The following is a 25,798-nucleotide window of genomic DNA, read 5'->3' on the forward strand; positions in this document are numbered from 1 at the left end:
GGCAGGCGCTAAACCGCTGCGCCACCCAGGGATCCCTCAAATGACTATTTACTAACCAACCATTTAGGCTGCTTCCACAATTTATATACATCTTTATGCATTAAGCTGTTGAGAGTTACTTTGTTAGATATCTCCCAAAAAGTAGAATTATTGGCTTAAAAGATATAAATATTTTTAGACGTTTGATAAATTCTCATAATTTTCCAGAAAATTTCTGCCATTGGCATAGAAAAGTAAGGGTGAGCCTTGGAACTAAAATCTTCTGATTCTAAATCTCGGGCCTTTTTTTTTTTCTCTGTGCTGGATTTATGAGCTTTGGTTTTCTTCTTGTGAAATGGAGACAAGTGCATGTGTCATGATCACAAGAATCAGAACTATGTCCTCAATAAATAGCAGTAGTTCTTGTTATAATGAAAGAATATTTGCAGAATTCCCCTAGGAAATTGTCTTTGTTCAGTCACCCACACTGGCCCCCACACTAGAGCACAGTCTGCCCTGACCTTCTTCTTCTCAATCTGTTCTTCTTCTCAATCTGACGGTTGGCTGACTTTTCCCAGCAGCTCCTACACAGTCTGAAATGGTCCTCTTCTCCCTCACTGGCGTGAAGGGATTTGTCACTTTGATCGTCTGTCAACTGGTATCTGGACTTCAGATACTTCAAGGCTGGTATCTGCCCATGTCCTTCCTTCTCTGAACCCCCTTGCTCCTCCCCCATCCATCCTACATCATCAAGTCCTAAGGGTGTTGCAGGGTCCTACTCTAGTGGTATCTTCTCAGGCCTGGCTGGCACTTTATCCTTCTCCAAATCATCAGAACATTTATTTCCCCTCACTTCTCATGTTACATTCTCTCTTGTAGTCCAGACATCTGTTTATGTGTATGTCCCATGCATGGCCTGTACTACTCTGTATGCTTAGGCTCCTTGAGAACAGGAATTCAGTTTTTCTTAGCACACAGTAGCCACTCAGAATATCTGTTGAATGAATTAGTGGTTGCTCAGCGCCAAGCACTATTCTAGGTATTGAGAATACAAAAATGACAGAAATGAATTATCTTTGCATGAATCCCATTTGCAAAGGAACCTGGTCTCATATGGGGAGATAGATTCATAAAAACATGATGCAAAAGTAAAAATATGTGCAGAACAGGGAGATGCCACAGAGGGAGACACAGTAATGGAGCCCTGGGCTCCAGTCTGAGCAGCTCAGGATTCCAGTTGGCTCTGCCAACTTCATAGCTATGTGACATTGGCATTACTTGATCTCTCTGGCCCTCAATGAGAATAAAATAACTTATACCATAGAGCTGTTGCCATATGTAAGGCCTCTTGCACAGAGCATGGCATATAGTAGTGATATAATAAATGAAAACTCTCTTCTGGAGGAAACAGAGAAAGCTGTATAGATGAGGGGCTATCTGAGCTGAGCTTTTTGAATAAAAATTCCTCAGACAGGCAAAAGATAAAGACTTTATTATAGGCAGAGGAAACTACATGAATTAGCAAATAGTTTATAATCATCCAAAAAAAAAAAAATTGAACACAAGCTCTGCCACTCATGGAGTTTGTGCTCCTTACCATGGGTGCCAAAACATTCAGCAGGCTCAAGGCACAGATTTTGACTCAGAAGAGGAGAAAATCAGAAGAGAATGCCCTTGAAGGAGGGAGGGAGATGTGAATAATCACGCAGTGATTGCCACAGGCTTTGACCTATGCCTAGTATGGACTGGCCCCAGGGTAGGGCACCAGATTTACAGAGGACAGCAGAATTTCCCTGAAGCAAAAATAAGTTATTTTCCTGTTGTACCCATCCATAGTGATACAAAGAAGCTTTATTCAGAGGCACCTACCTCCACGCTGCCCTGTCATCAAAGGAAATGTGTTTTGTTAGGATAGATTTCTTCTCTTAGATAAATATTTGGCATTTCCCTTCACAGCAGTTTAGCAAGAGATGCAAATCCAGACATTTAGTGCTCTGCCCTCCACCTCTCCACCTCAGTGAGAACTGCTTCACAGGGTCTAAAGGCACCCTATACTCTTGGAGAGATTCAGAGGAGGGGCAGAGGTGGTCACAAGAGTGGGGAGAGGAGGAGTATGTAAGGACTAGAATTCCGGAGGCTCTGCTGCCAGGCATTCAGTGGCCAGGCATGATTATGTAAATTGGAAGAAACCCCAGCAGCCTGTTTTCTCCAAGGCCCAGGACAGATTTTAAAGATGCTGGTGAGAGAGGGCAGGTTTTAGGTAACTTCAGGGAGAGTGCTGACTACCGTCCTTTAAATATAAGAGGGGACATGACTATGGCATTTCCTCCTGCAAGGGGCACTCAAGAGAACTGTGAAATTCTGAATTCACTGCTCAAGCTAGCAGCCTGGTGCTTCATCCCTGGTGCTTTAGAGTCCAGACCTTTCAGAAAAGCCAGAAAGCACATATAAATAAGCCCCAAGGAAGAACTGAAGGCAGTAACAGAATTCATTCAGCATTTCCTCCAACTCCTTCCTTTTGCCAGCTCCCTGCCTACCCTCTTCTCCTGTCCTTCCTCCTCTACTTCTACCCCCAAAGGAGACCTAAATGAAAACAAAAGAACCAGAAAACTGGATAGGTGACCTGGGCTGGCAGTTCTTGTTCTGAGCACATTAGGCCCTTCTGTGCGTGGGCTCGAGTTCTTGGAATGACCTTGGTTGGGGGATGTGGAATTACACTCTGCATGGATCGATGGATTGATCAGCAGACCAAGAAATCACAAGCTCTGGGTGTCAGAGTAGCTTAACTCACAGGAACTGTTAGCCCATGATAGGCTGGGACCCCAGTCAGGGTGAAATCCAAGATTTGAAATCAGGTGAAGGCCTGGAGAAATAGCCTTGGGCCATGGTCAGCAAACTCTAGTCTTGGGCCAAGTCCAGCCTGCCACCTGTTTTTGTACAGCCTGTGAGCTATAAATGGTTTTTACATTTTTAAATGGTTGGGGGAAAAGTCAAAAGAATATTTTGAAAAATGTAAAAGTTATATGAAATTCAAATTTCAGTGTCCATCAGTGAACTTTTATTGGAACACAGCCATGCACATCCGTTTATGTATTGTCTGTGCCTGACTGCTCTCACACAATGACAGAGTTGAGTAGCTGTGACAGAGACTTTATGTCCCACAAAGCTAAAAATGTTTACCCTTTGGCTCTTTACAGAAAAAGTTTGCCTATGTTCATTCTTATGAGGGTATAGTCTGGTGAAGGAGATACTCCAGGTAAACTAAATGGGAGCTTTTGGGGTGTTTCTTAATATGTTCATAGATACCAGTCCCTGTAATCCTCACAGCAACCTTGTGAATGGGTACTATTTTCCTTTTCCATACAATGAAAAAGAGACATACCTGCCAAAGGGCTACCCAGTTGGAAAGTGGTAGTGATGGGATTTGCACCCAGCTGGAGACCACTGTGAACCAGGGCAGTGGTGATGACCCAGAAGAGCAGTGGCAACAAAGGCTGAGAAAAGGCTAAGATTCAGATGCCCAGAGATGCACAGAAAGAGCTTTCCAGGTGGCAGGTGTTCCATGGGTAAAGGTCTGGCGCTGGGATTGAATGGTGTGCATGGAGAATGGAAGAGGCTGAGTGGGAGCCCCCAAGCTGGTTGGGGTCAAGCCATGGCATTCCCAAGTGGAGGGCAACGATGAAGAAACACTCTGGGCCTAGGTTCAGATCCTCAGCATGCCACTTAAAGCTGTGTGTTTGGGGCAAGTTGCTTAACTGTAAAAATAGTGCCTACCTCCTTAGGCAGTTGTAAGGGTACACTGAATTTAGTCTATGTGAACTGTTTATTTTTATTTTTTTTAAGATTTTTATTTATTCATGAAAGACACAGAGAGAGAGAGGCAGAGACACAGGCAGAGGGAGAAGCAGGCTCCATGCAGGGAGCCCGATGTGGGTCTTGATCCCAGGACTCCAGGATCATGCCCTGGCCAAAGGCAGATGCTAAACCGCTGAGCCACCCAGGGATCCCTAGGTGGACTGTTTAGAGGGCAAATGGCACTTGTGTTAGTAAATACAATATATGTCATTATTATTAAGGTTATTATTGTCCAAAACTGGATGTGATTTGAAGGTTGGCATAAATAAAGGCCTGATACATGGAAAAGGAAAGCACAAGTGGGGCCTTGTGCTTGGGGCATACTAAGTAGGAAATGTGAGATGGGAGCCAAGGAAATACAGAGGAGGCAAGTTGCTGTGCAGTAGGTTTGGGGGGTCCCCCAAGGATCTAGAGGGACAAACGCAGAAGAGAGCAGGAACAGAAGGAGCCAGGGAAGGGGCAGACATTCATTCTCACTCATGGGGAGCTTTTTGCCCAGTACTTGGTATGTTATTAATCCTCACCAGAATCCTTCTAAGTCAGTCCTGTCATCCCCACTTTATAGGTAAGGATGCCAAGGCTTGGAGAATTGCCAGAATTGTAAAAAGTATCTCACAAAGTATATCCTGAGACTGGCTACAGCCCCAGACCTGCCAGGTCCCCAAGTCCCACCCACTTTTACCTATCAGTGGTCCCATTTCTCCATAGCCCCCTATGGCAGGGTATCCTTGGTGCCATGGGGCTTCCCTCATCTCTGCTTGGGGCAGAGGTGGGTGCTCATTGCTGTAGGGAAGTGAAACCTGTGCCCAGTCTATGCCTAGGTCATCAGGTAGTGGCTGGATAGGTTCCTGGTGTGACAGCTCTGCCTGGAGCAAATGACTTGGAGTGGGGTGCAAGGCAACCCAGGAGTCACCCAAGCATGAAGAGTACTTACCCACAAAGGGGCACTCCTTCTGCCACTGACCCTGACTTCCTCCATGGCTTTTTTCTACTCCACTGTGCAAATCCTTGACCTAGGGACATGGCAAGGTAAGGGCCTGCACTATGCCAAGCATGGTAGTAGGGATTTACATGTATGTAAAGGACTCTCACTGGAGCTTGGGAATAAAGGTTCTAGAGTCTGAGTTTGTATCCTGGTTCTGACACTAGGTGACCTGGAGGCACCTATAGGGGTGGGGTGTCCCTATATCTCTGAGTCTGTTTCATCTGCAGAAGTTGGTAATGGGACCAACTTCACAGGTTGTGCTGAGAATTAGGCACAGAAACTGTTAGCTCACAATGGTCTCCTTTAAGCTTCAAGCCTGTTTTACTGAGGAGGAAACTGAGGCTCAGAGATTTGCCCAGGGTTGACAGTGAGCAGATGATGGAGTTGGACAGCCAAAGCTCAGGCTCTTTACCCTTCTTCCAAGTTTTGTTACCTTGACTATGGCAATGTTCTATGCAGCTTTCTTCCCTGTGGTCTGATGGGCACAGGTGGATAAAGGAAATACATTAGTTGGTGGGTAGGGGGCAGACAGGGGGCCTCCTCTTGCTGCTCAGGCCTTAGGTGAGTAGTGCTTTGGAAGAAGCAGCCTGCTTACTTTGTTGTTCCCCTCCTGCCACACACAGGTACTACTTCCTAACTGTGGTCCCTACCTGTCCATGGACATGATGAGGGGCTGTGAGGGGGACAGGACTGATAATGACTTCAGTTTAAGGCCTGGTTCTCTGCTTTAACGCCTGACGAGTGCCACCAGGTGGCAGATCTTGTGGTGGTCACAAGGCCTCAGCATTTTAGCATCACCCTTTCCTCTGACACTGATACTAAATGGCCCGAGCCTCCATCCCACACACTCCACAGAAACCAGCAACTTACCCAAGATTTCATGTAGATGGCTTAGAGGTGTTTTAAAAAATCCAGCTGAGTCTTTGCCTTAAACCAGAACAATGTAATTAATGATACTAATGTGGGTCTCAGTCATTTCATGCTTTGTTTATTTCTCCTGGTCTATGTTGATTTTTCTCTTTTATCACTTTTTCCTACTTCTTTGGAGGTTAAATACTATTTCTATTAGTCTAGGGGTCTGCCTCTTCCTAGAGGCTTCTCAAGAGGACTGGGCTGCTTTAAGTTGGCTAGCCCTCTCTCGCTGCAATTTTTGCTCCCATTAAATTCCTCACTGTGCTCATTTCTTGCCCCTTGTTTGCTGTCCTCTTCCCGCCTTTCCTTCATACATTTACGACAAAGCACGCAACAACCTTTTACTTAACCCTGTACGTAACATGGGGTTTGGGGGGTTCACGTTGCTGAGCTTCTTAGAGCCCCTCAGCCATGAGAATTTTCTCCCTACCCATGTGCCTCCTTGGGTCTTAGCTGGTTGCTATGCTGGGTCCTAACTCTAGGTCTTCTCTCCCAGAGCCCCACTCCTTGCCCTTCACCATCCTGGACTACCCTACCTACCCTCCATCACTATCACCACCTTGCCCAGTTTTTCTCCCTGGATGTTTTGTTACCTGAACTCATGGTTAAATCTGCTTACTTGTTAACTGTCTCTTTCCTAATAAGCTTCATGAGGATGTCCTGCTCACCAAGGGTGTCTGAGGCTGGGGCTGGCACGCAGCAGTAGAGACAGGAGTCAATATTTGTTGAACAAATGGGTGAATGCCAGCAGCTGAATCCTCAGTGGGAACGTGCACCTATCAGTCCCAGTGCAGTGGGTACAATGAGGAGGAAGAGAGGTCTCCTGGGATCCCACCCCCACCCCAGATGCCCACCCTCTGGGTCCCAAAGGGCCCCCCACCCAAGGCTGAAAAACTGGACTCAGGGGAGCAGATACAGTAATGTACTAACGTTTTTAATACAGTCTGATCAGATCAATTCACATCACCAGGTCAACCTGGGCCTGCTCACATGTGACACAGCCGAGGTACACAAGGTCCCCACCTGCCAGCTCTCCTTCCTTCCTGGCTACCAACAACACTGAAACCCCCTATACCTCCCTGACCAGACTGGCATTTTTAAAATTTTGCATAAAACTATTTCTTCCATAGACCTCAAACAATCAACTAGCCAAGTTAATTATGATACATCTAAACAAAGTTTAATACTAACCCTAACGTGTGACTGCGGTTTACAAAGAGCTCTGTATCACCTGGGATAGCTTTCAGTAGCAATTCACTACAACTGGTCCTAAAAAATAATAACAATAATAATAATAATTAGAGAATTAAAACCCAACAGCAAGTTGAATGGTTAAAATCACGTACGAACTGGAATTTGGGGTGGTGTGTCCTCAATAGCTGAGCTTGTCCTAGTAGCAAAATACTACCTCCAGGTAGGGCTCAGAAAGGTCTGGGGCCCTCCAGGTCAAGGGTCAAGCTCAGGGGCTCTCGGAGGACACTCACCCCATGGTCCATGGGATGCTGTAGGCTTCCAGCTTCCTTCAAAAACAGTTGGGCATCAGCATTGTGTAAGTGGGTGGCGACCCTAATGTGGTTTCTCTTGAGGGATATGAGAAGGGGGAAGGGACCCAAATCACTGAAGTCCCAGAATGCCGTCAGGTGTGGGTTTGGGATTGGGGTCACTAAGAATTGAGCACCAGGAACTCCAGCTTCCGCCCATTAGAGAAACCGAGACTGGTGTTGCCTTGGAGGCCTATGTAGTGTTTTCTGCCCTTATCCCATACCAGGTCTTGCAGATATTCCTGCAGGGTATCAGATGAGAATCTATTTCTAAAGACCACTGAGGGGATGGGTGGTGGAAAGGGAGTGGGTGGGGTGACAGGTGGGGAGAACGGGGAGTTAAAAACGAATAAAAATCTCTCAGCTACAGAACCCAAAGACATAACTTCCCTCCGCATTCACAGCATTTCTCAGCAGTCCCCAGTGGCCATTTCCGTGGGGACACAGCATCTGCCTCACTTCCCCTCAGGCCCCATGGGCTGCTGGTCAACCTCAGGATCTACTAAAGATGATGCAAACGCCGACTGGACAATCTGAAACCCAAACGACTCGAGAAGAGACATGTTCTGCTGGGGAGAGAAAGGTGAGCCGAGGGCAGGACCCAGGTCCCCCAGAGGGCCCCCAAGGGCCCGGACATGCACCTTCTGGATGTGTTTGTTCAAGTAGGACTTAGAGCGGAAGAAGCTCCCGCATTCAGGGCAAGGGTACTTCTTCTCCCCGTCAGACTCCATTTTGTTTTTGGGGACTGCCATGTCACAGGAGAAGGAGCCATTGGTGCTCTGCTTCTCGGGTGTCTTCAGGTCACTGGCGTCCGAGAGGTCACCATAGGAGTCGGAGCTCTCAATCGGATCCTGATGTGAGCATTTCTGGCCTTCTAGGAAAAAACAAAACACATAGGAAAGATGAGGCCAGGCTTTGGAGATGCCTCCTCCTGGAGGGGTCGGGAAGGGCCAGCTCACAGGCCTGTGGAGGGCAGCGGATGGCCAGCCACCACCCTGGCAGAACCTACGGAGGTTCAGCTGCTCAGTCTGGGAGCCTGGTGTGCCTACGGGGTGAGACAGCAGGGCCCTGGGGCTGCCAGCCTCCCTCGCCGCGGACTCTTCATGCAGGTGCACGTGTATCGCTCACCACCATCTCAGCCTGCTTCAAGAAGAGGGTATGGAGAGGGGGCCTCCGCTGCTTCCATCCAGAACAACTCAAGGACCCCCAGCTCCTAGGCACTTTGTTGGCTGCCCCTGGGGGTAAGACGGCTGTTCTGAGGATGCTGAGCAGGTACATCAATGGCCTCACCTCCACACCAGACTAGCTGCACTCTAGCAAGGCAGAACCAGAGCCGAGAGGTCCTCAACCCGCGGAGCCCACTGACGGCTGAAACAGAAACCAATCCTTTTCCCAATGCTGCAAGAACACAAGCCCTGTCCTAACCGCCTTCTTTCTGCCGAAACCCATCCAGGGCCGAGCGGCCAAAGCATAGAGATTAAAAAGCAACTTTGAACAACTTAGTCAGCTAACTGTCCCCACACAGGGCTCAGGACAAGCTGGGCCTCGAGACAATCCTAATCGCTCTGCCTTGCCCTGCCCACACTGCAGTCCTCCACCAATCAGCAGCTTCCTGCCTGGATTCAGAGAGCCATGCCGGGAAGGGAGCTCTGTGATGGGAGCGTGGAGCATGCCATCTCTGCCATTTCTGCCATCTGCCAAGCCCCTGGCATCATCCCCAAGGCAACAACTTCAAATACCACAGAACAACCTGAATCAACAAGTGAAGGTGGGGCCTAGGGAACTCTCCGCAGACCAACTCCAAGTCAGAGGCAGTCACGTAGCTCATTTATTGCCATGCATCTCACAAACGCAGCCAGAGGCCCTCCAGAAAGGGCCGCTCACAGCAACCAGTCACCCCTATAGAGGGGGAAGCCAGCCCTCGGCTCCCCCTTGTCCACAGGGTCGAAGGAAAATAAAGCATTCAGCGCAGCTCCACACAATCCTTAAAGGGCCACAGGCAATGGACAGGCCCAGAGTGACTCATCATGCAGGGCTCCTCTTCCAGCCTTGGGCCCGGGGCATCCCTGCAGGGCTCCAGACAGTGAGGGCTGGCCAGGAGCAAGGGAGGAGGGCTAGGGAAGAGGAGGCGGGGGCTGGATCTTGGCAGTGCCCTAAAGCCTCACTCACTGCCCTGGAGTGAGATACCCACTGTGACTTTCGTCCTGGAGGCCACTGCCACTCAGATCTCAAAGCCTCCTTGAGGCGGCCAGCAAGCCGGCAGCCTTCCCGCCTCCCCACGCCCGGCCCAGCGCCCCCACAACACAGTCTGCGCAGAGAAGCAAAGTGCAGAGCAAGGGGTCGCTTGCCTTTGTTGCCATAGGTCCTGGCGCAGTGGAACGCTGCTCCCCCATTCGGGATGGGCTCCTGGTGCCTGGAGACCTGGGGAAGGGGAACACCGTGGTGGGTTTTAACATGGACCTTTAAGTAGGAGGCAGAGGAGAAACCTAAACAAGACAAAAGGAGATGAGATCCCGCGGCCAGCACAGAGATACCTCTCTGCTTCCCCCACGCCTCTCCTCTGGCCGCTCTGGCTAGCATTCCCAGGTCAGCTGCACCTAGAAGGGGCCCCCTTGTTGGCTCAAAAACGGCTGCAACCACAGGAGCCACCTGGCTCAGGATAGGTGGCACTGTCCTCGAATTGGCTTCTCTGCAGAGCCCACTCTGCAAGGCTGTGGTGGAGGACCCAGGCCAGCTGCCTGGAGGGATGACCTGAGATCCTGCTCCTGCCAGTGCTAGAGGCCAAATGCCTCTAGGCTTGCTTGATGCCTCAGTAGTGAGAGGTTGGAGATGTCCCACAGCCCCAGGTCAACTGCAGAGACCGCAGCTAGAAATGTAGTCAGAAAAGTCATGAGGCTCAGGGGCAGCCACAAGACTCCAACCAACAGAATGCCTGCTTAACACTTGTAAAGGTAAATGCACAACAAACCAGATGGAGGCAAGATGAAATCCCAAAGGAATGGCTCCAGGAGTCTCCCTTCTTCTACCTAGCAGGACATGTTCTATTTTGCTAATTTTCTCACTTTTAGAATAACTGGATTTAATAACTCTTCAGACCTTCTGAGGAACAACAGAAATAGCACATCATGTAAAAGGGGCTCAGTCAGCTCTTATTCACAGTCATCTTTTTGGTTTGGTTTTGGAGCATCCATCAGTTTCACTTAAGGAAGAAACAGAGATCATCCTTGTCTTTATTTTGGAGGAGGGGCAATCCAGCCATCTTGAAACTGCAGCAGCCCAACCCAGAAGCTCCGGTCAGTTTGACCCATGCAGTATCTCAGGCTGGGAAGAACAGATCTTGGGCCCATTTCCACACCAGCTGCCAAGTCTGAAGACATGAAACCAGGTAGGCCAGTCAAAGGATACTGACTTGGGTTTTGCAGGAAGTTGTGTCCTCCAACTGCACCATGGTCAAGGATCAAAACATGCCTTCAGCAGGAACTAAAGCGTTTTAGCATAAGGTCCACTTGGAGTGCTAGTGCCCTTTAATCTACTCCAGATGTGGTTGACACATTCTCAAGTGCTTTTTATTCCCCCTCTAAAATTACAGTTCTAGGATAACAGTGGGATCCACTTTTAATAGGTCAGAGGCTGCAGAGTACTGTGTAATGTCTGCACAAGACTTGTTTTAAAAAATATGATTTGGCATGGCCTTTCAAATACTGCTGGAACAGTAATAAAGGTTCACTTTCAGCAAGAGATAATGGTATGCCAGCGCCCAGCACACCATGTGCATTATTCTGTAGAATTCCCCCAGCCACCCTATGAGCTGGGAATTATTAGTATACTTGTTTCATAGATGAAGAAATAAGAGGGTTGGTAAGGTTAAGTAACTTGCAGGCACATGTGCAGCTACTATATATATGGCAGAGCATGGAGTCCAACCCCAGGACATGTGCCACTATGTGGTCCTTAAGCACTGAGCAAACTCTTCAATGGGCCCTGGCCCTGGGGAAATCCCTTAGATTTCAGCAGTACGTTCATTATCACCGTTTACACTTCTGTGTTTCTCTGCCATATTGGTGGGTTAGAATGGAAGCCACTAGCAGACAGGAGCTAAACTGTGGAAAGCTTATTTAACAAATACTCCTCTGATGATAGCAGTTGATAGTTTTGGAGGAAAGAAGGACTAAGTGAATTGTCCTTTCTTTCCTAATACAGCTACTTTACAGACCGGCTGGTCCAGTTACTGGTGTCCTACTCTGCCTAGTAGAGTGACCTGTCCTGTGCTGTGACTCAGTAGACTGTCTGGGGTCAATCACAGGGGACAGACTGGCTTAAGAGGGTCCCATATAGGGGTGCCTGGGTGGCTCAGCGGTTTGGCACCTGCCTTTGGCCCAGAGCGTGATGCCGGGGACCCAGGATCGAGTCCCACATCGGGCTCCCTGCATGGAGACTGCTTCTCTCTCTTCCTGTGTCTCTGCCTCTCTGTGTCTCTCATGAGTAAATAAAAATCTTAAGAAAAAAAAAAAAGGGTCCCATATAAACATTCCTAAGAGGGAGGGCTGTTGTCGGGAATGAGGATATAAGACTAACAGGAAAGAGGACCTTAGCCCTGCCCCTGGGATTGGTGCTGTGGCCCCTGGCAACCAGCATAAGATATCAGGACTTTCGAATGACACCAGAACTCCACTTTAAAGGGGATTTTCTGGGACACCTGGGTGGCTTGGTGGTTAAGCATCTGCCTTCAGCTCAGGGCGTGATCCCAGGATCTGGGATTGAGTCCCACATCGGGCTCCTTGCAGGAAGCCTACTTCTCCCTCTGTGTCTCTGCCTCTCTCTCTCTCTCTCTCTGTCTCTTATGAATAAATACTTTTTTTAAAAAAAAGGGATTTTCGTTTGTTTTATAGTCCCTGTAGAGCCTCTACAGTGGTGTGAAGCCCTCTCCACGGTGTACCAGAGCAGGTCCACTGAGATGAAAAGGGATGGGAAAGGAGGAAAGGAGCACCAAGAATCATATTTACTCCTTGTGGAAAGAGCTATACTAGGGGAATACAGCAGACGCTCAATGAAAATCTGCTGTGTTTTCCTGAAAAACACATGGCTAGGTCCTCTTGACTTTACCCCAGCTGCAGACTGTACTATCTATAGCAAAACCACATGGCAGGGTGGTAGGAGTAGATCCACAGCTGCCACTTAAAGCCCAGAACTTAAACACAGAGCAACTCAGCAGCCAAGTGTTGGGATAAAACAGAAGTCGAGTTTCTGAGAAGAACACATCTTTGAAGCCAGAAATATGTAGCCGGAATTCTGAACTCACCTACGCATTCACCCCTGATTAACCAAGAACCAAAGATGCAGCTTGATCCAGGCACCAGAAGGATGAAGGCAGTGAGCACACTTGTGACTTCACTACAACCAACAAACCACCCTCCCTTGCACTCCAGAGATGAAGAATTTATAACCAAATTTATAAGTACGGATCCTCCACTGCATTTTCTTGCTTAGTATGCTGGAATTTGCACTCCAGAAGCAAATCTCCTTTTGCAAGTTTTACGTCCACACAGGGGTCAGGGACTGCTTTCTTCTTGTCCAACTCTGATTGGGTCTTGCCCAACAGAGCTGTGCTGGAGGGAGACACTAAGTAGGTTTGTATTAGCTCAGTCCAGGGGAATGGCAGGCTGTCTGTGTTCATGACTGGCACTGGTGACAACTTGTATGCTCACCTCTGACCAGAGAGAAGGCTTCTACCTTTAACCAATGATGTTGGAGTTCAAATGTTGAATTGTCATTCTGTCAAAGGCAGATTTCCAATAAGCTATCCATCCCTCTTTCTCATACAAGTATGTGTGCATATACAAAGACCCTGCTACAGAAATTTACAAAGGAAGGAGGAAAATCATGGTGATTTACCAGGTCCTTCTCTCCTTTCCACCATTCAACTCAACTCATTTCCTTGATTTGCAAATAGGGAAACAAGCCTTTCTAGCCATCGTTAACTCCTTCCACTACAAGTTATCTTCTTCTACAGATGGTATGACCCACATCCTGGTATTGGTATGTCTCTAAGACAAAGACAAAGTCATCTGTCTCAAATGTGGGGCTAGAGCAGCCAGGCTGCCTCTGTTCTTCTCATTCTTCATGGGCAAGAGTCATTTGCATGGCAGACTGGCAGATCTATAAGCAGTTAAGTCGAATGCTTGAGAACTGTTGGGATTGAAGGGGGTTGAAAGGGCACCTGATCCAACCTCAACCATCTGACCATCTGGCTGACATCAGCCTTTGCTTGAACCCTTCTGAAGATAAGTGTACATTCATTTATTTGTGCACCTCTTCCTGTATCAAAGCCTTGGGGGTGGGCAGGATGAAGGATGATTCAGTTTTCTGCTTTCTGACTCCAGGGTCTTGATGTCTTTGGTATCCTTATCCTTTTCCTGGACAAACTACCTTCCTCTTCCTCCTTTTTCTTTTTCTTTTTTTTTCCTCAGGAGTCATCTCCTCCTATTTCTGCCCAACAAATGAGTCTTGAGGTAGAAGCCTGATCCTTCTCTTCTGATAAAGATCAAAATTGTTTTCTTTCCTTCTGTATGCCTAGGGAGGGCTGGACCAGAGCCCTCTTTTGTCTTCTTGAAGGAATGGGATTTCCCATTCTGATTCTAGGACTCAAAGGTGTTTAGCCTATAATCCAGATATAGTCTTGGCTTTACTGAGAAAAGGTGGGCTCTGGTTTGACTCTTCTGGTTCCCCCAGACCGGTCACATGGCCAGTGGCTGCTGCCCAAGTCTCGACATACAACAGTTGTTGGGTTTGCCACATCAGCTGTCTCCTAACTGGGTCGACTTTCCCTGCTGTTCCCTGCTGCTCTCAGCTCTTCTTTCCTCCTGAGCTGGGCCCCCGGGGGCTCTGGCCCTGGGCCTCCCGTCCAGTTCTTGCCCCACTCTGCAATCTGAGCTAAGCTCTGAGTTTCATCATTAACATCCTTCTCCACTCTCACTGGTTTCCTGCCTCTGGTCTCTGACCTCAGTTCTCAGATGGAGAACTTAGGCTTGAAAACTTTATCAAGCACCTGCTGACTGCACATTGCAGGTTTAGTTATTTGTGAGGAGCCAGGGGAGAGAGGGGTGCTGTCAGGAAGCCAGGTTAGGATGAAACCAGATAAGAAACCATCTTTTTTAGAGCTGGGGCAGCCACGGTCAAGATGGTCAGCCACAGCCTGATAACTCCCTGCACACACAACCCCACTGCTCACTATTCAGGGGAAGCTCCTGCCAGAAAGGGTTCGACTGACATGTCAGAAAATAGGACGGAAGCTTAATCAGTTTTTATTACCGCCTCCCCTGCTATCACAGCAGGTTTCCTGGTGGTACAAACATCAATATCCGTGGCCTTCATGGCAAACTCCAGGTGTGCAATCCCAGAGAGGGACCCAGCTCCAGGGCATGAAGAACACTCAGCTACTCAGCAGTCTTTCTCTACCAGTGACCTCAGGGCATGTGGAGGCAGCACAGGCACCCAGAGACTCCAGCCAAGGACTGCAAGGGTGTTGTGCCTGGTCCATACCAGAGTGTCAGCCAGCTGTGTCTTTCCTAACATGGTTACAAAGCGTAAGGCCAGGACTTCCCAAGTGGGTAGCTTCTTGCGGGGAGTTCAGAGAACTTTGACCTACCTTGTCTCCTGGGATCATCACAACCACCCTATGCGGTGGGCAAGGTGGGGTGTTCTTAACCCCTCTTAAGTGACGAAGAAACCGAGGCTTAGAAAGGGAAAGGGAGAGCTCAAGGTAACAGAGTAGGGCCAGGTAGGAGGGGTGTGGACTAAACACTGGATCCCCTAACCACCTCAGTCCTCAATCCACTAAGCCATACCCAAGACTTCCAGAGGCACTGGGACAACACTGTCTCAGAAGAAAGGACTTCCCAGCAACGTCCCCACCTGGCCAAAGCAAGCGCACCGTGCAGAAGCATCTTCACACCCACCACAGACAGCTGCCCCGACCTCCTTCAGCACAGATACGGCGCAGGCCTCCTCCACTGACACTGTGCTTGCACAACACAAACCTTAGCCCTCCAACCACCAACAAGCCTTGGCAGAAGCTCAGGGGCAGGCCTAACTTCATCACGACAGCACTGAGGCCACAGAGCCAGACCCCACCTAGGCCAACCTCAGCCTCAAGCGCACTGTCCTGCTCAGAGCACCTTCCACCTTCCTGTCTCATCAAGACCACAGTCTACCTGGGTTTGGGCTCTTTTCTGACCGTTCGTTAGAAACTTTCTGCCCCTTGTCCATCTCCAGACTCAACCTCCTTCCTTGGTTGTTGAAGTTCACATGCCAGTGAATCAGCCAGCAAAAGCTCTCAAGCAGGACCGCCTTTTTCCTACTTTTCAGTGCCTAATGCCTCTCCTGCCAACCTCAGGAGTTCCGTGGTGTCTACAGAATATATCCATCCTGCCATCCACACAGCACATGTTATGAGCCCAGGTTTGGAAACAGTACTCTCCTTCTGTTCCCATTTGCTGATCTCTTGGGAACTCCTATTCCAAGCATTCCAAGTATGGAAAGGAAGAGGTGTAGCTAGCTGGGCAATGAAGGTGTTTATTGTTCAGTGGGAAGGGAGGGCCAGCCGTGCAAGGAGTGGAGTCTGAGGCAAGGTGATCAAGACACCCCTGGCCTCCCATGCAAGCTCAGGCCCATCCCCTGGAAGTGAGGAAATAGCAAGGAGATTACCTCGGTTACAGATGCTGCAGAAGTTGCTGGGCCCCTCACTGTGCTTCTTCAGGTGGTCTGCCATGTACGCTGCCCGCAAGTACTTCCCACACACCTGGCAGGGCACCTTATCTTCATGACAAGCCAGGTGGGAGCGCAGCCGGTCTCGAGTGGCGAAAGAAGCATTGCAGGTCTGAGGGCAGAAAGGAAAACAGAATGAGGTGAAAACTGGCATTCCACTCCCGACTCCCCACCAAGCACACCAGGAAACAAAAAATGTTTTGGACCAACACATGGAATCCCTGTATAAAGAGAGCTTTACGTGCTGCCCACACTTTCTCCCCGGAATGGCAAGTAAGTTGCTCTTATTTCCCATGATGCCCCCTCATGAGACACTTGAGTTGGAATTCTTGGTTCCAAGTGGTTACTACAACATGCCCAGAACATGGTACACTACGTTTCACACTCCTTTACAAAATAAAGATGAGGCATTCACTCATTCTTAAACATGAAGAACTGACTTTAGTTGGACGGACTATAACTGAACTTACAGAAGTAAATTGGCATATGAACAGACCAGTCTTCCTGTTCTCCATCCTGGATTTTCCCTACTTGCTTTATAAAAAGAATTCAATTTATCCACTTTATTCAAAAGTGACGTTAGTCTTGGCCACAGGGGAATGAAAGCGAAGGCAGGACAAAGCACAGAGATTACTCCTTGTAATATTCTTGTGAGTTTGTATTGAGAAAGCAGCCCATAAAATGATAGCACGTTAGCAATTCTGCTAACGTGAGAATTAACAGAGAGAAAGAAGGCCACATGATTCAGAAGCATTTATGATGTCAAGCTGGGGAAGTGATGGTAATAACAAGAATGATACCACCCCACATTGATCTAATATGCATTCTATGCCAGGCAGGCACCATGGTTAGCCTTTCAGAGACACTGATCCCATGCAATCCATCCACACAGAAGCCCTCTGAGGCACGCTGGTTCTCACTCTCAAAGAGTGTGGCCATAGAAAGCTGTGGTATGAGCACCAAATCCTAGCCAGATCCCAGGAGCAGATTACTCAGGAGCTGTGGGTCAGCACCAGAGCCCTGGGAGGCAGCCCCAGGTCCTCAGGCATTTCCTATACCTGAGGGCTTACTTGACTCAGTCTCAGTCCCTGACCTCCCCACAACAGTCCTTCCTCATCTGGAGGTTTGCTCAGGTACTCCAGCCTTGGAGGTCACAGAATGTCAGGGAAGTCCTTGAGGGAGTTCAGTCTGGAGAGTTTAAAAACTATTTGGATTCCATGGAGATGTTTCAGAGTTTCACGTTAAGTTTGATTCATTGTTCTATGTGTGTATGTGTGTGTGTTTAACTATTTTAGAACTCCCAAGAGAAAGCAACATTCACCTTCAGAACGAATGTTAACCCACTGAAGACCCACCACCCCATTAGGTCACTAGAATGGAGCTGCTCCTGCTGTCTAACAGAAGCACTTCCTGAGATCCTGAGACCTCGAGGTAAATGTCTGAACGCCATTACCACGTACAAATGTTTATCTCCTTACTGTACGTGCTCAAAGTGAGAAACCAGTGTATGCGATACTGTGGAGGCCAAAGATGCTGCTGTTCCTACTCCAGTCCCCAATGTCTGTGTGCATCAGGACAGGCTCTCTGGCTCTCAGTCATCGTCTCTTAAGAAATAGCTGCATATCTGAACAGAACACCTTATGCTAATGAAATACTGCCTTTATCTGTTTTACACATTGAGTTTATTCATTTGACAAATGAGGAAACTGAGTTTGGAGAATGATTTGCCTGAAGTACATGACTCAGCTGCTGGCCAGTACCCTGCTTCCCCTCCCAGCTTCCCTGAGGTATTTGTCCCTTACCCACTTTATAGCCAGGCAGACAGAGGCCCAGAGGGGATACAAGATGACTGGAATATGAACCAGCAGCCCCTGTGCCTGTGCTCTGCCCATTTCCAGACTCAGCAGGGATAGCTTCTGGTGAGGGAAGGGTACTTATACTTTCTAACACAGTGCAGGGTGGCCAGGACTCCCCAGAAAGGGAGAGGTGACAGCATTTGTGCAGAGAAACTCGAACACAGGTGACTTAGGAAACATCATAGGCACTTGGGTCTTGGGCACAGGTGGGCCCCTCCTCAGTCAGACTTCTGGACCCAATCACCGGCAAAAGTGTGTGTGGGGGATTCCATCTTCCACCCAGCCCACCTGCCTGTAAACCAGAGCAAGGGTGCCAAAAACACCCTCGGGAGAGAGGGGTACACCTGACAATTATCTGGGGATAATTTGCCAGCTTTGCCAACCAGTGACCTGAGGACCAGCCCTCCAACAATGAGAGGCAGTGTGGTCAATGCCTAAGATCTCAAAGGAACCAAACATGGACCAGGTGGAAGAAAATGTGAAAGCACACATTCAGAATTCCAATTTCTGTGGTCCCTGGGAGAGGCGCCACTAGAAGGATGTGAAAGTGATGCCTTGTTTCTCCTGCCAACCTCCTTTGGGGTCTGTCCTTTAAAGCACTGCCTGTCATACTGTGCTACCTAAAGATAATGGACAGCCAAACTTCAATTATCCACAAGTGGATTATCCATTTGAGGGATTAGCTAGGCAAAATTAAAATCTCAGACCAAGCCGACTTCCCCCACCCCCTCTTCCATTGATTATCTCTGAAGGAATGAAAGCTAACTTTACCCTGAGCAAACATAATTAGGAATGTAAATCTGCTGCTGGGGAAAAATCCCCCACAAACACAACAAAAACTTTCACTATATTACAAAGCCAAGCTGGAGTTGGCTTCTCTGTGCCAGAAGTAACCCTTCATGGCTACAGTCCCTCGAGTTTTGGTGGGGAATTGTCAAAGTGTAAGTCTGAGTCTAGGCCTGTCAGAAGTTTAGACAACACAGAACATAAAGAGCTTGGTCACACAATACAGAAGAGTGGCCAAAAGAGAGATCTCAAAGAAGGGGATATCTAAAATCTATATACTGGGGCAACTCGGGAGAAAGGTGCTTCTCATCCTGGAGACAGAGAGAAGACAGTGCGACCCTGATGGGAAAAGAGTGGGCCAGCATAGCATGCTCTGATCACCACTGATGTTTGGAATGGCCACCACTTCCCCCTCGGCCCTGTGCACAGACAGCCTGTTGTTGTTAGGAGCACATCTGCCAGGTCCCAGCCCAGCCACCCTGAGCTTGGGTCTCCTCTGGTCTTCCCCATTCAATACTGAGTCCCAGCCATGCTCCCTTCACTCCCCTAACAGTTTCTCCCCATCCCAGAATTCCTAAAGCTTTTCCTCCCCAGGGTTAAGCAACTCAAGAATGGTGCCCAAATGGTATCAGGGCCACTAGTGCACAGCCAACCTTTGGTGGCCTTTGTGGGGGGATGGGGTATGGTCTTAAGCAGTCTTTTTTATAGCCCTGGAAGAGTAAAGGCAATACATGGAGGCCCAAGGCCATTGGCCTCGCTGGTCCCTTTCTTCTTGGGGGTGTCAGCTCCCTTGTTCCCAATTCATCCCTTCTCTAATGAGCTACCCCAGCCCAAACCATCCCAACTAGCCCCTGAGAAGTGAGGCCACTACAAGTAACAGGAGAGGTCTTGAGTTGCTCTAGTCTCTTGGCTTCAGGCTGAACTCCATGTGGGGGAGATGGCCCAGCCCCACTGTAGTTATTAGGCTAGCAGTGCCTGAGACATCTGAGCCAGTGAGGGGCACTCAGGCCAAGCCCTGGGGAGATGTGTGTGTCACTGCCAAGCCTGAGGCTTCATGCCCCGACACTCAGATGGTCTTTTCACTCAAGCTGGGGCACCAGTGTCTGTAACTGGCCCCTTCTGTCATCTGTGGTATTAGGAGGGGTGGAGAGGTATAGCTCGGGCCCAGCTCTTACGCCCAGAGAGCTATCTCTTCACCTCTGATGCTTTCAGAATACACACCATGCAAAACTCATGCCCCTGTTGTTTAACCAAGCCAAGGCACACTGGCCAGCCAGCCCAGACAGCCCAGCATGTCTGCACCTGCTGGCTCATCCTTAGGGGAGTTCTGGCTAATGGGGCTGGAGGTAGGGGCTGCAGGTCTGTAAGTGTTGGAGGAGCAGGGCAGGAGTGGGCTCGTTACGTACACCAAGGGACAATGATGTCAGTGTTATGACAGAGATCAAAGACAAAACACACAAAGCCTCAAATGTTAGAATGAAAACTTTTATCATCACTCCTGTTACCCCCGTGGAGGCTGGGGGCGGGGGGCTAAAGGGCATATCACTGGGATCTAAGGTGGGGTCTACACCTGCTTTATCAGCCCCCAAAACAATATACTGGGGTGATCCAATATAAAGCTACTGGTTAGTCTAGTTCCTGAGCAGACCTGCTAATAAACCTCAAAAACACAAAAGTCTAACTCACTAGCCAGAAATAAAAGCAGGACCTGTCTGAGTGGGAAGGGACAAGGGCGGCACAGGTTGACCCAATCTCCTCTGGAGGGGGACTCATCCTTAGAGGAGGGAGGGGGGATAGCCAAAGCCCACACCTTACGGGAGGTGATGCTAAGGGAGGGAGAAGCACGTAAGCCCATGACTTAGTTCTTGGGAAAGCACCAACCCCTAAAATCACCCAGGCAAGGACAGATACCTAGGGGTGCCAACTGTTAAAGGGGGAGAAAAAAGCAAGAGAACCCAGAAAGAAACCTACAGCCTGTGGGGGGACCCAGAAAGGAGCTCCTTACTACCCCTGGGGTCCCTGAGCTGGGAAAGACTACAAATCACACAGGAAGGAGCTGGGCATGGTGGGCAGGAACCATTTTGCTGGCCTCTCCCAAAAGCAGGGGTCTCAGAGCAACCGCCATTCCCGTTCCCCTCCACAGAAAACCCTCTCTGGGGAGGCGCCGGCTAGCCTACAGGCCACTGGGTAAAGGCCCGGCTGCCCTCTGAGGCAGTCCAGCCCTGCCTCAGATATCCCGGCGGGGCTGGGCAGAAGAGAGCGCTGCTGGAGTGTGCTGGGCCCAGGTTTTCGAGGGCTGGGAATGATTTTTTTAGAGAAAGGGAAAAGGCGGTGTCAGGAACCGAATGGGACGACCTCCACAAAGCAGGCTGGGCAAAGTCCCATGATGGCAGGTCGCTAGGAAGAGATTCCAGGGGCGGCAGGCCGCTGCTGCTCCCAACCCACACCTGGAAAAAGGGCAGAGAGTGCAGGTTACCCCCCTCGGCCACCGGGCTCGCCCCCACTGCCCTCTGGGCTCCTCCTACTCTGCCAGGCTGCTCAGCACACTACCTGGGAGAGTCACAATGTGCTCTGTGATGAGAGACTCAGAGACAGAGAGAAGGCAGCAAGGCACAGACAGATCCCAGCATGCCCACCCTAGGTCAACGTCCTCAGGGGAGGCCACCTGGCCTGGCTGGCTGTGAACAGCTCCACACCTGAGCCCTGGGGGCTCGCTGCCCTACCTACAGCACGTCTGTTCCTCCCTGCAGGTCTCCCTGAACCCCTCCCTCCTTGCCACCAACAGGATAAGAGAAACACGTTACTCTACCAGAAGCTATAACAAGCACCCCCCGACTCTCTCCCCCTCAGATGGCGGGAACGTGGCAGGGGAGGGAAGATAGCCAAGGAGAAGATACAGGTGTTCCACACAGGAATGCTCAGTGGCCAGGAGAGGAAATTCAATTTCCTGGGTACCAGAGGGCCCCCAGATACTGTTGAAACAGACACACCAAGGGTGAGACTTTTGCCCAGCCTTCCCTGCTACACAAAGAGCTCACCAGGAGAGGAAACCACCTTCCTCTCCAGTCCTCAGAAGCCCTGGCTGCTTGCACACATGGCTCAGATGGGTTAAACAGGTGCCAGTGCTCAAAGAACGAGACCATTCACTCTTGTCCTCCTTTGCTGTCGTTCCCACTGCCACCCCTCATGCCCTGAACTCAGGGGACCCCAGAAAGTCAGCCTGCCTGGCTGACAAGGGAAAGAGCTGTTAGCTGGACCACCAGGAGCTCTTTACAAACCCTTCCTTCTCCGCAGTGGCTCCTGCAAACTGCTGGGAACCAGAAGCCAGGCCCAATGGGGAGCCAGTGACCCCAGGACGACACTTGTGCAACGTGGCCCACCGTCCAAGGAGCTGGCAAATGCCAGGAGAGGAAAGCCAAGCAAAAGAGCGAAGACAGAGACAGGGTGGGAACCAGGACCCAGCAACCAGGAAGGAGGGGACATCAGCGGTGGGGGGGAGGGGGCCAGGGGGGAAGAACAAAGGAGGAAAGCATACGGAGGCTGGAGGGACAGAGGGGGAGGTGTGCACAGCAGTGGTGGTCAGTTAGCGGCCCAGCACACACATCAGCTGGCTTGTGGCTGGGCTGGGAGAACAGCAGCATTCTCTTTCAGCCCATCTTGTCCCGGCCCCGACCCCTACCTGACACTTGTGAGGCCGCTCAGAAGTGTGCACCTGCTTGATATGTCCATTCAAGTGATCAGGCCTGGAAAAGAGAACCACGAGACACTTTAAAACAAGACCTTATAAATGGGGCCACAAACCTGGCCAGACCCCCGACCCCTACCTACCTACACACACACACATACCGCCCCCCCCACCTCCCCATGGAGAGGACTCCCTCTTCCCCATCCCATCCCAACAAAGACAAAGTCACCACCCAGCTCCACAGGCCCAGGCCTCTCTGCCCTGCTTTTCTCTAGAGGGGGAAGGGGAGTGTTTGTCTCTGACCTTGCCCCAACCCCCACCCCCAGAAGCTCAAATGATTTCTGGGACCAGGGGAGGTGGCTTTAGAATGAGACAAGGCTGCACTGCAGCCTTTCTGGAAGGGGGTATGTGTGATTCATTGTCCAGACTAAAGCCCCTTAGAAACTCAGTGTTCCCCTCCCCCAGCCTCTCCCACCAGGGCAGCCAATGAATGCCACCCGGATGGAATTCAGTCCCCAGAGGCCACGGGATAGAGCCTTAAGTCCCCAGCTGGGCTGGTAAACCAGATGCCCGTGGAGCAGGTGGGCAGGGGCTGCCTGACCGGTAAGACTGGTTCCTGGCTGGGGCCCCTCCAAGGGAGTTCTCCATCCGTAGGTTCACAGACACACACGCTTCTCGGTATCCAGGCAAGTTAAAACCAGCCTTTTATTCTGAATATTATCTTACAAGGAAAAGCAAAATAACCCTCTGCTCCCAGACAAGTCTTCAGTTCCCTATCAGGCTCGCTAAAAAGTGACTCTAAAAACGCACCCTCTCTGTCCTGAAAGCATAAAGGGCATCACTGGGTTCAGTTAGGCTCTAGAATCACCAGGTCACAATAGGTCAAAGATTTTGGTGCTAAGAGACTCGGTGCAGAACTCTGTGCTCCATGATCCCAGGAGGGTGTGAAGGCCGAAGCTTGAGTCTGCCTACCCAGGACGGCTGGTGCCTGGGGAGGGGGGGATTTAGTAGCATGGAGTATAAGGAGTCCCAGATGCACTTGTTTCACTCCCTCCCTGGGCAGCCATTCAAGCAGGGAAAGTCGCTGGAGGAAAAGCCTCCAGTCCCCAGAGGGGGCCCCACGCCTGGTGCCAGAAACACAAAGGGAGCCCAGGGAGAAGAATGGTGAGGCCCGGTGGCTGTGGCCTGAGGAATCCAGCCCCTTCCCAAAAGGCCCAAAGGAAGACAGACAGTAGGGCACGCCTAGTGCCAGAGAACTTCCCTGCAGGAAGAGAAAGCAGCTCTTGGCCACACAACTGGGGCCAAAATACTCTCCCCAAACCTGATGTGGCCCTAGAGGATCGAGTGACCCCCACAAATCCCACTCCTCCCAAATCTCAGCAAGAAACTGTCCCATGAGCCAGGAAGAGAACAGGTCACGGGGTAGGGGGCACTATTCCTCACCTGGAGAAGCCTTTCCCACAGCTCTGGCAGATGTAGGGCTTGCCCACCGACCCATCGTGGGACCGCACATGGTAGGACATGCGATCTTTTCTCTTGAACCGCAGCCCACACACCGGGCAAGAATAGGGCTTCTCTCCCGAGTGGGAAAGCTTGTGCCGATTGAGATGGTACACGTCACGGAAGATCTTGCCGCAGATCTCACATGCCACCTGCTTCCTGGTCCGGCTCCTCTTTCGGGGGCCGTCGGGGTCCTCAGAGATGGGGAGCCCATTCTCACCCAGCCTGGGTGGAGGAAGGTCGATATAGCCCAGCTGGAGGCTGGTGACACCATGCTGGGCCTCATGCTGCCGGAGCCGGTTGGCATCAGTGAACACCTTCCCACACAGGCCACATGGAAGGATGCCCGCCTCCCTCAGGCCCCCTGGGGACCCGAACATTGAGTCCAGCAGGTTGGCCTTCCGTGGGCGGCCCCGGCCTCGCTTGCCAGTCAGGGGAGGGGCACTGGATGCCACATTGGGGAACGGGGAAGTCAGCAGTTGGGGGGACAGGGGTCCGGCCACCATGGGCAAGCGGTCCACCCCGGGTAACACAGGCAGGGAGGCTTGGCTCGCAATGGCTGCACCAGCAGCCCGGGCTGCCTCCTCCTCGGGCTGCATGCTGCCTGCGATGCCATTGCTGTTGGCTGCCAAGGCTGCCCCGTTGGTCATGTCCAAAGGGAAGCCCAAGTCCGAGGTCCCAGGGGGACGAAAGAGCATGATGTCTGCCCGGGCAGGGGGCACCAGGATCTGCACATTAGACTGTTTGATGACTTCCTGGCAGATCTCAATGACCGACCTCATCAGTAGGAACTTGGCAGCCGTCATGAGCTCGGGGAAGCTCTCCAGGCGAACCACGATGCGGGAAGTGTACGCGAAGTCCAGGATGTCCCCGAACACCTTGGAGCTTATGGTGTGCATCTCCAGCTCCCGGCTGCCCCCAGCCCCGCCGCCTGGGGCCGCCGCTGCGCCCCCCACGTCAGCGGGACCCCCGTCAGCAGCTCCGCCGTCGCCCAACTGGGCGCTGAACACCGACTCAAAGTACTCGCTGCAGGCGGCCAGCACGGCGCGGTGCGCGGGGAAGCTCTCGTCGCCCACCCGCAGGAGCACGTCGCAGAAGCGCCCGCCGTTTTTGCGCTGCTGGTTCAGGTTGTGCAGCATCTCGGTGCTGTGCCTGCTCACCTGGTAGGTGTAGCAGCCCGATGGGCCGCAGGAAGCGTCGTTCACCCGCTCCATGGCCGCCGCCCCCTCCCCACAAACCGGGCCGCGGCGCTCGCCCGCCCCCCTCCCTTCCCCTAGGCAGCGAGAAGCCGGGCGCAGCGGACGGATCTACACTCCCCACACGTGCCGGCCCGGGGCTCTGTAGTCTCGCAGGTGCGCCGAGCGCACACGCCCCCTGCCCGGATCGGACTGTCTAGACCGCAGGGCGCACCACCTCCCACATAGCTGCCCCCACCCCTGCTGGACCGAGCGCTCCTCTCCCCTCGCCGCCTGCCCGCCTCCCCTTCTAGGTCTACCTCCGGGGGGTACGCGAGCAAAGAGGTGCGCCCCTCCCGCAATCGCGCCTGCCACCTCCCCTCCCGCCCGCCAGGCGGCGCCGGCGCGCAGCCAAAAGGGGCGCGCGCGCGCGGGGAGGAGGCGGAGGGGTCTGCCGCGCAGGCGTGCGCGCGCGCGCCGCGGCTTTCCCGGGCCCGCTGGGGGCGCGCGCTGCGTCCCCTGCAAAGCGCGAGCCGGGGCGGGGGCGCCGGAGCGGAGGAAACAAAAGGCGAAGGCGGCGGCGGCGGGGCGCGCACGGGGGCGGCAGCGCGGGCCTGGTCCCGGAGCCTGGCGGGCGGTGGCGACGGCGAACGCTGGAGCGAGCGGGCAGTGGCGGCGGCTGGGTGGGCCCTTCCCGGGGCCGGGCGAAGGCGGCGGCGGAGCGGCGGCGCTGCGGCCCCGGCCTCCGTGTGTTCGGAGCG

The 25,798-nt window shown here is 51.5% G+C and overlaps 1 protein-coding gene and 1 long non-coding RNA gene across 7 annotated transcripts; one reads left to right on the forward strand and one right to left on the reverse strand.

Annotated features, from left to right (window-relative positions):
* Positions 1–5: 5 nt before the first annotated feature.
* Positions 6–17,707, forward strand: LOC144299073 (uncharacterized). The gene is made up of 2 exons (XR_013365876.1): positions 6–10,657; positions 12,162–17,707. It is a non-coding gene; the product is annotated as an uncharacterized LOC144299073 (long non-coding RNA).
* On the reverse strand, positions 6,645–25,345 carry PATZ1 (POZ/BTB and AT hook containing zinc finger 1). Of its 6 annotated transcripts, none has more exons than XM_077874380.1 (5): positions 23,806–25,338; positions 22,357–22,420; positions 15,976–16,147; positions 9,621–9,758; positions 6,645–8,143 (listed from the first exon to the last, which is right to left on the reverse strand). In XM_077874380.1, the coding sequence occupies exons 1-5, from the start codon at positions 25,074–25,076 to the stop codon at positions 7,728–7,730; spliced, it is 2,061 nt and encodes a 686-aa protein (XP_077730506.1). In that variant the 5' UTR covers positions 25,077–25,338; the 3' UTR covers positions 6,645–7,727. The 6 variants fall into 6 exon arrangements, with proteins under 6 accessions (XP_077730506.1, XP_077730505.1, XP_077730508.1 ...); XM_077874379.1 differs by having other exon boundaries at positions 6,645–8,146; positions 23,806–25,336; XM_077874384.1 differs by having other exon boundaries at positions 7,882–8,146; positions 9,621–9,693; positions 23,806–25,336.
* Positions 25,346–25,798: the final 453 nt, after the last annotated feature.

This window comes from Canis aureus, chromosome 27 (assembly GCF_053574225.1).
Source record: "Canis aureus isolate CA01 chromosome 27, VMU_Caureus_v.1.0, whole genome shotgun sequence".
NCBI classification, from domain to species: domain Eukaryota; kingdom Metazoa; phylum Chordata; class Mammalia; order Carnivora; family Canidae; genus Canis; species Canis aureus.

Bases quoted from the DNA above. Each gene is read 5' to 3' on its own strand.
- PATZ1 (XM_077874379.1), bottom strand. From the start codon at position 25,076: ATGGAGCGGGTGAACGACGCTTCCTGCGGCCCATCGGGCTGCTACACC. The intron at 22,421-23,805 runs GTGAGGAATAGT...TCTCTTTTCCAG, and splicing joins TGTGGGAAAGGCTTCTCCAG to GCCTGATCACTTGAATGGAC. The intron at 16,148-22,356 runs GTAGGGGTCGGG...TTCTGCCCTCAG, and splicing joins AGCGGCCTCACAAGTGTCAG to ACCTGCAATGCTTCTTTCGC.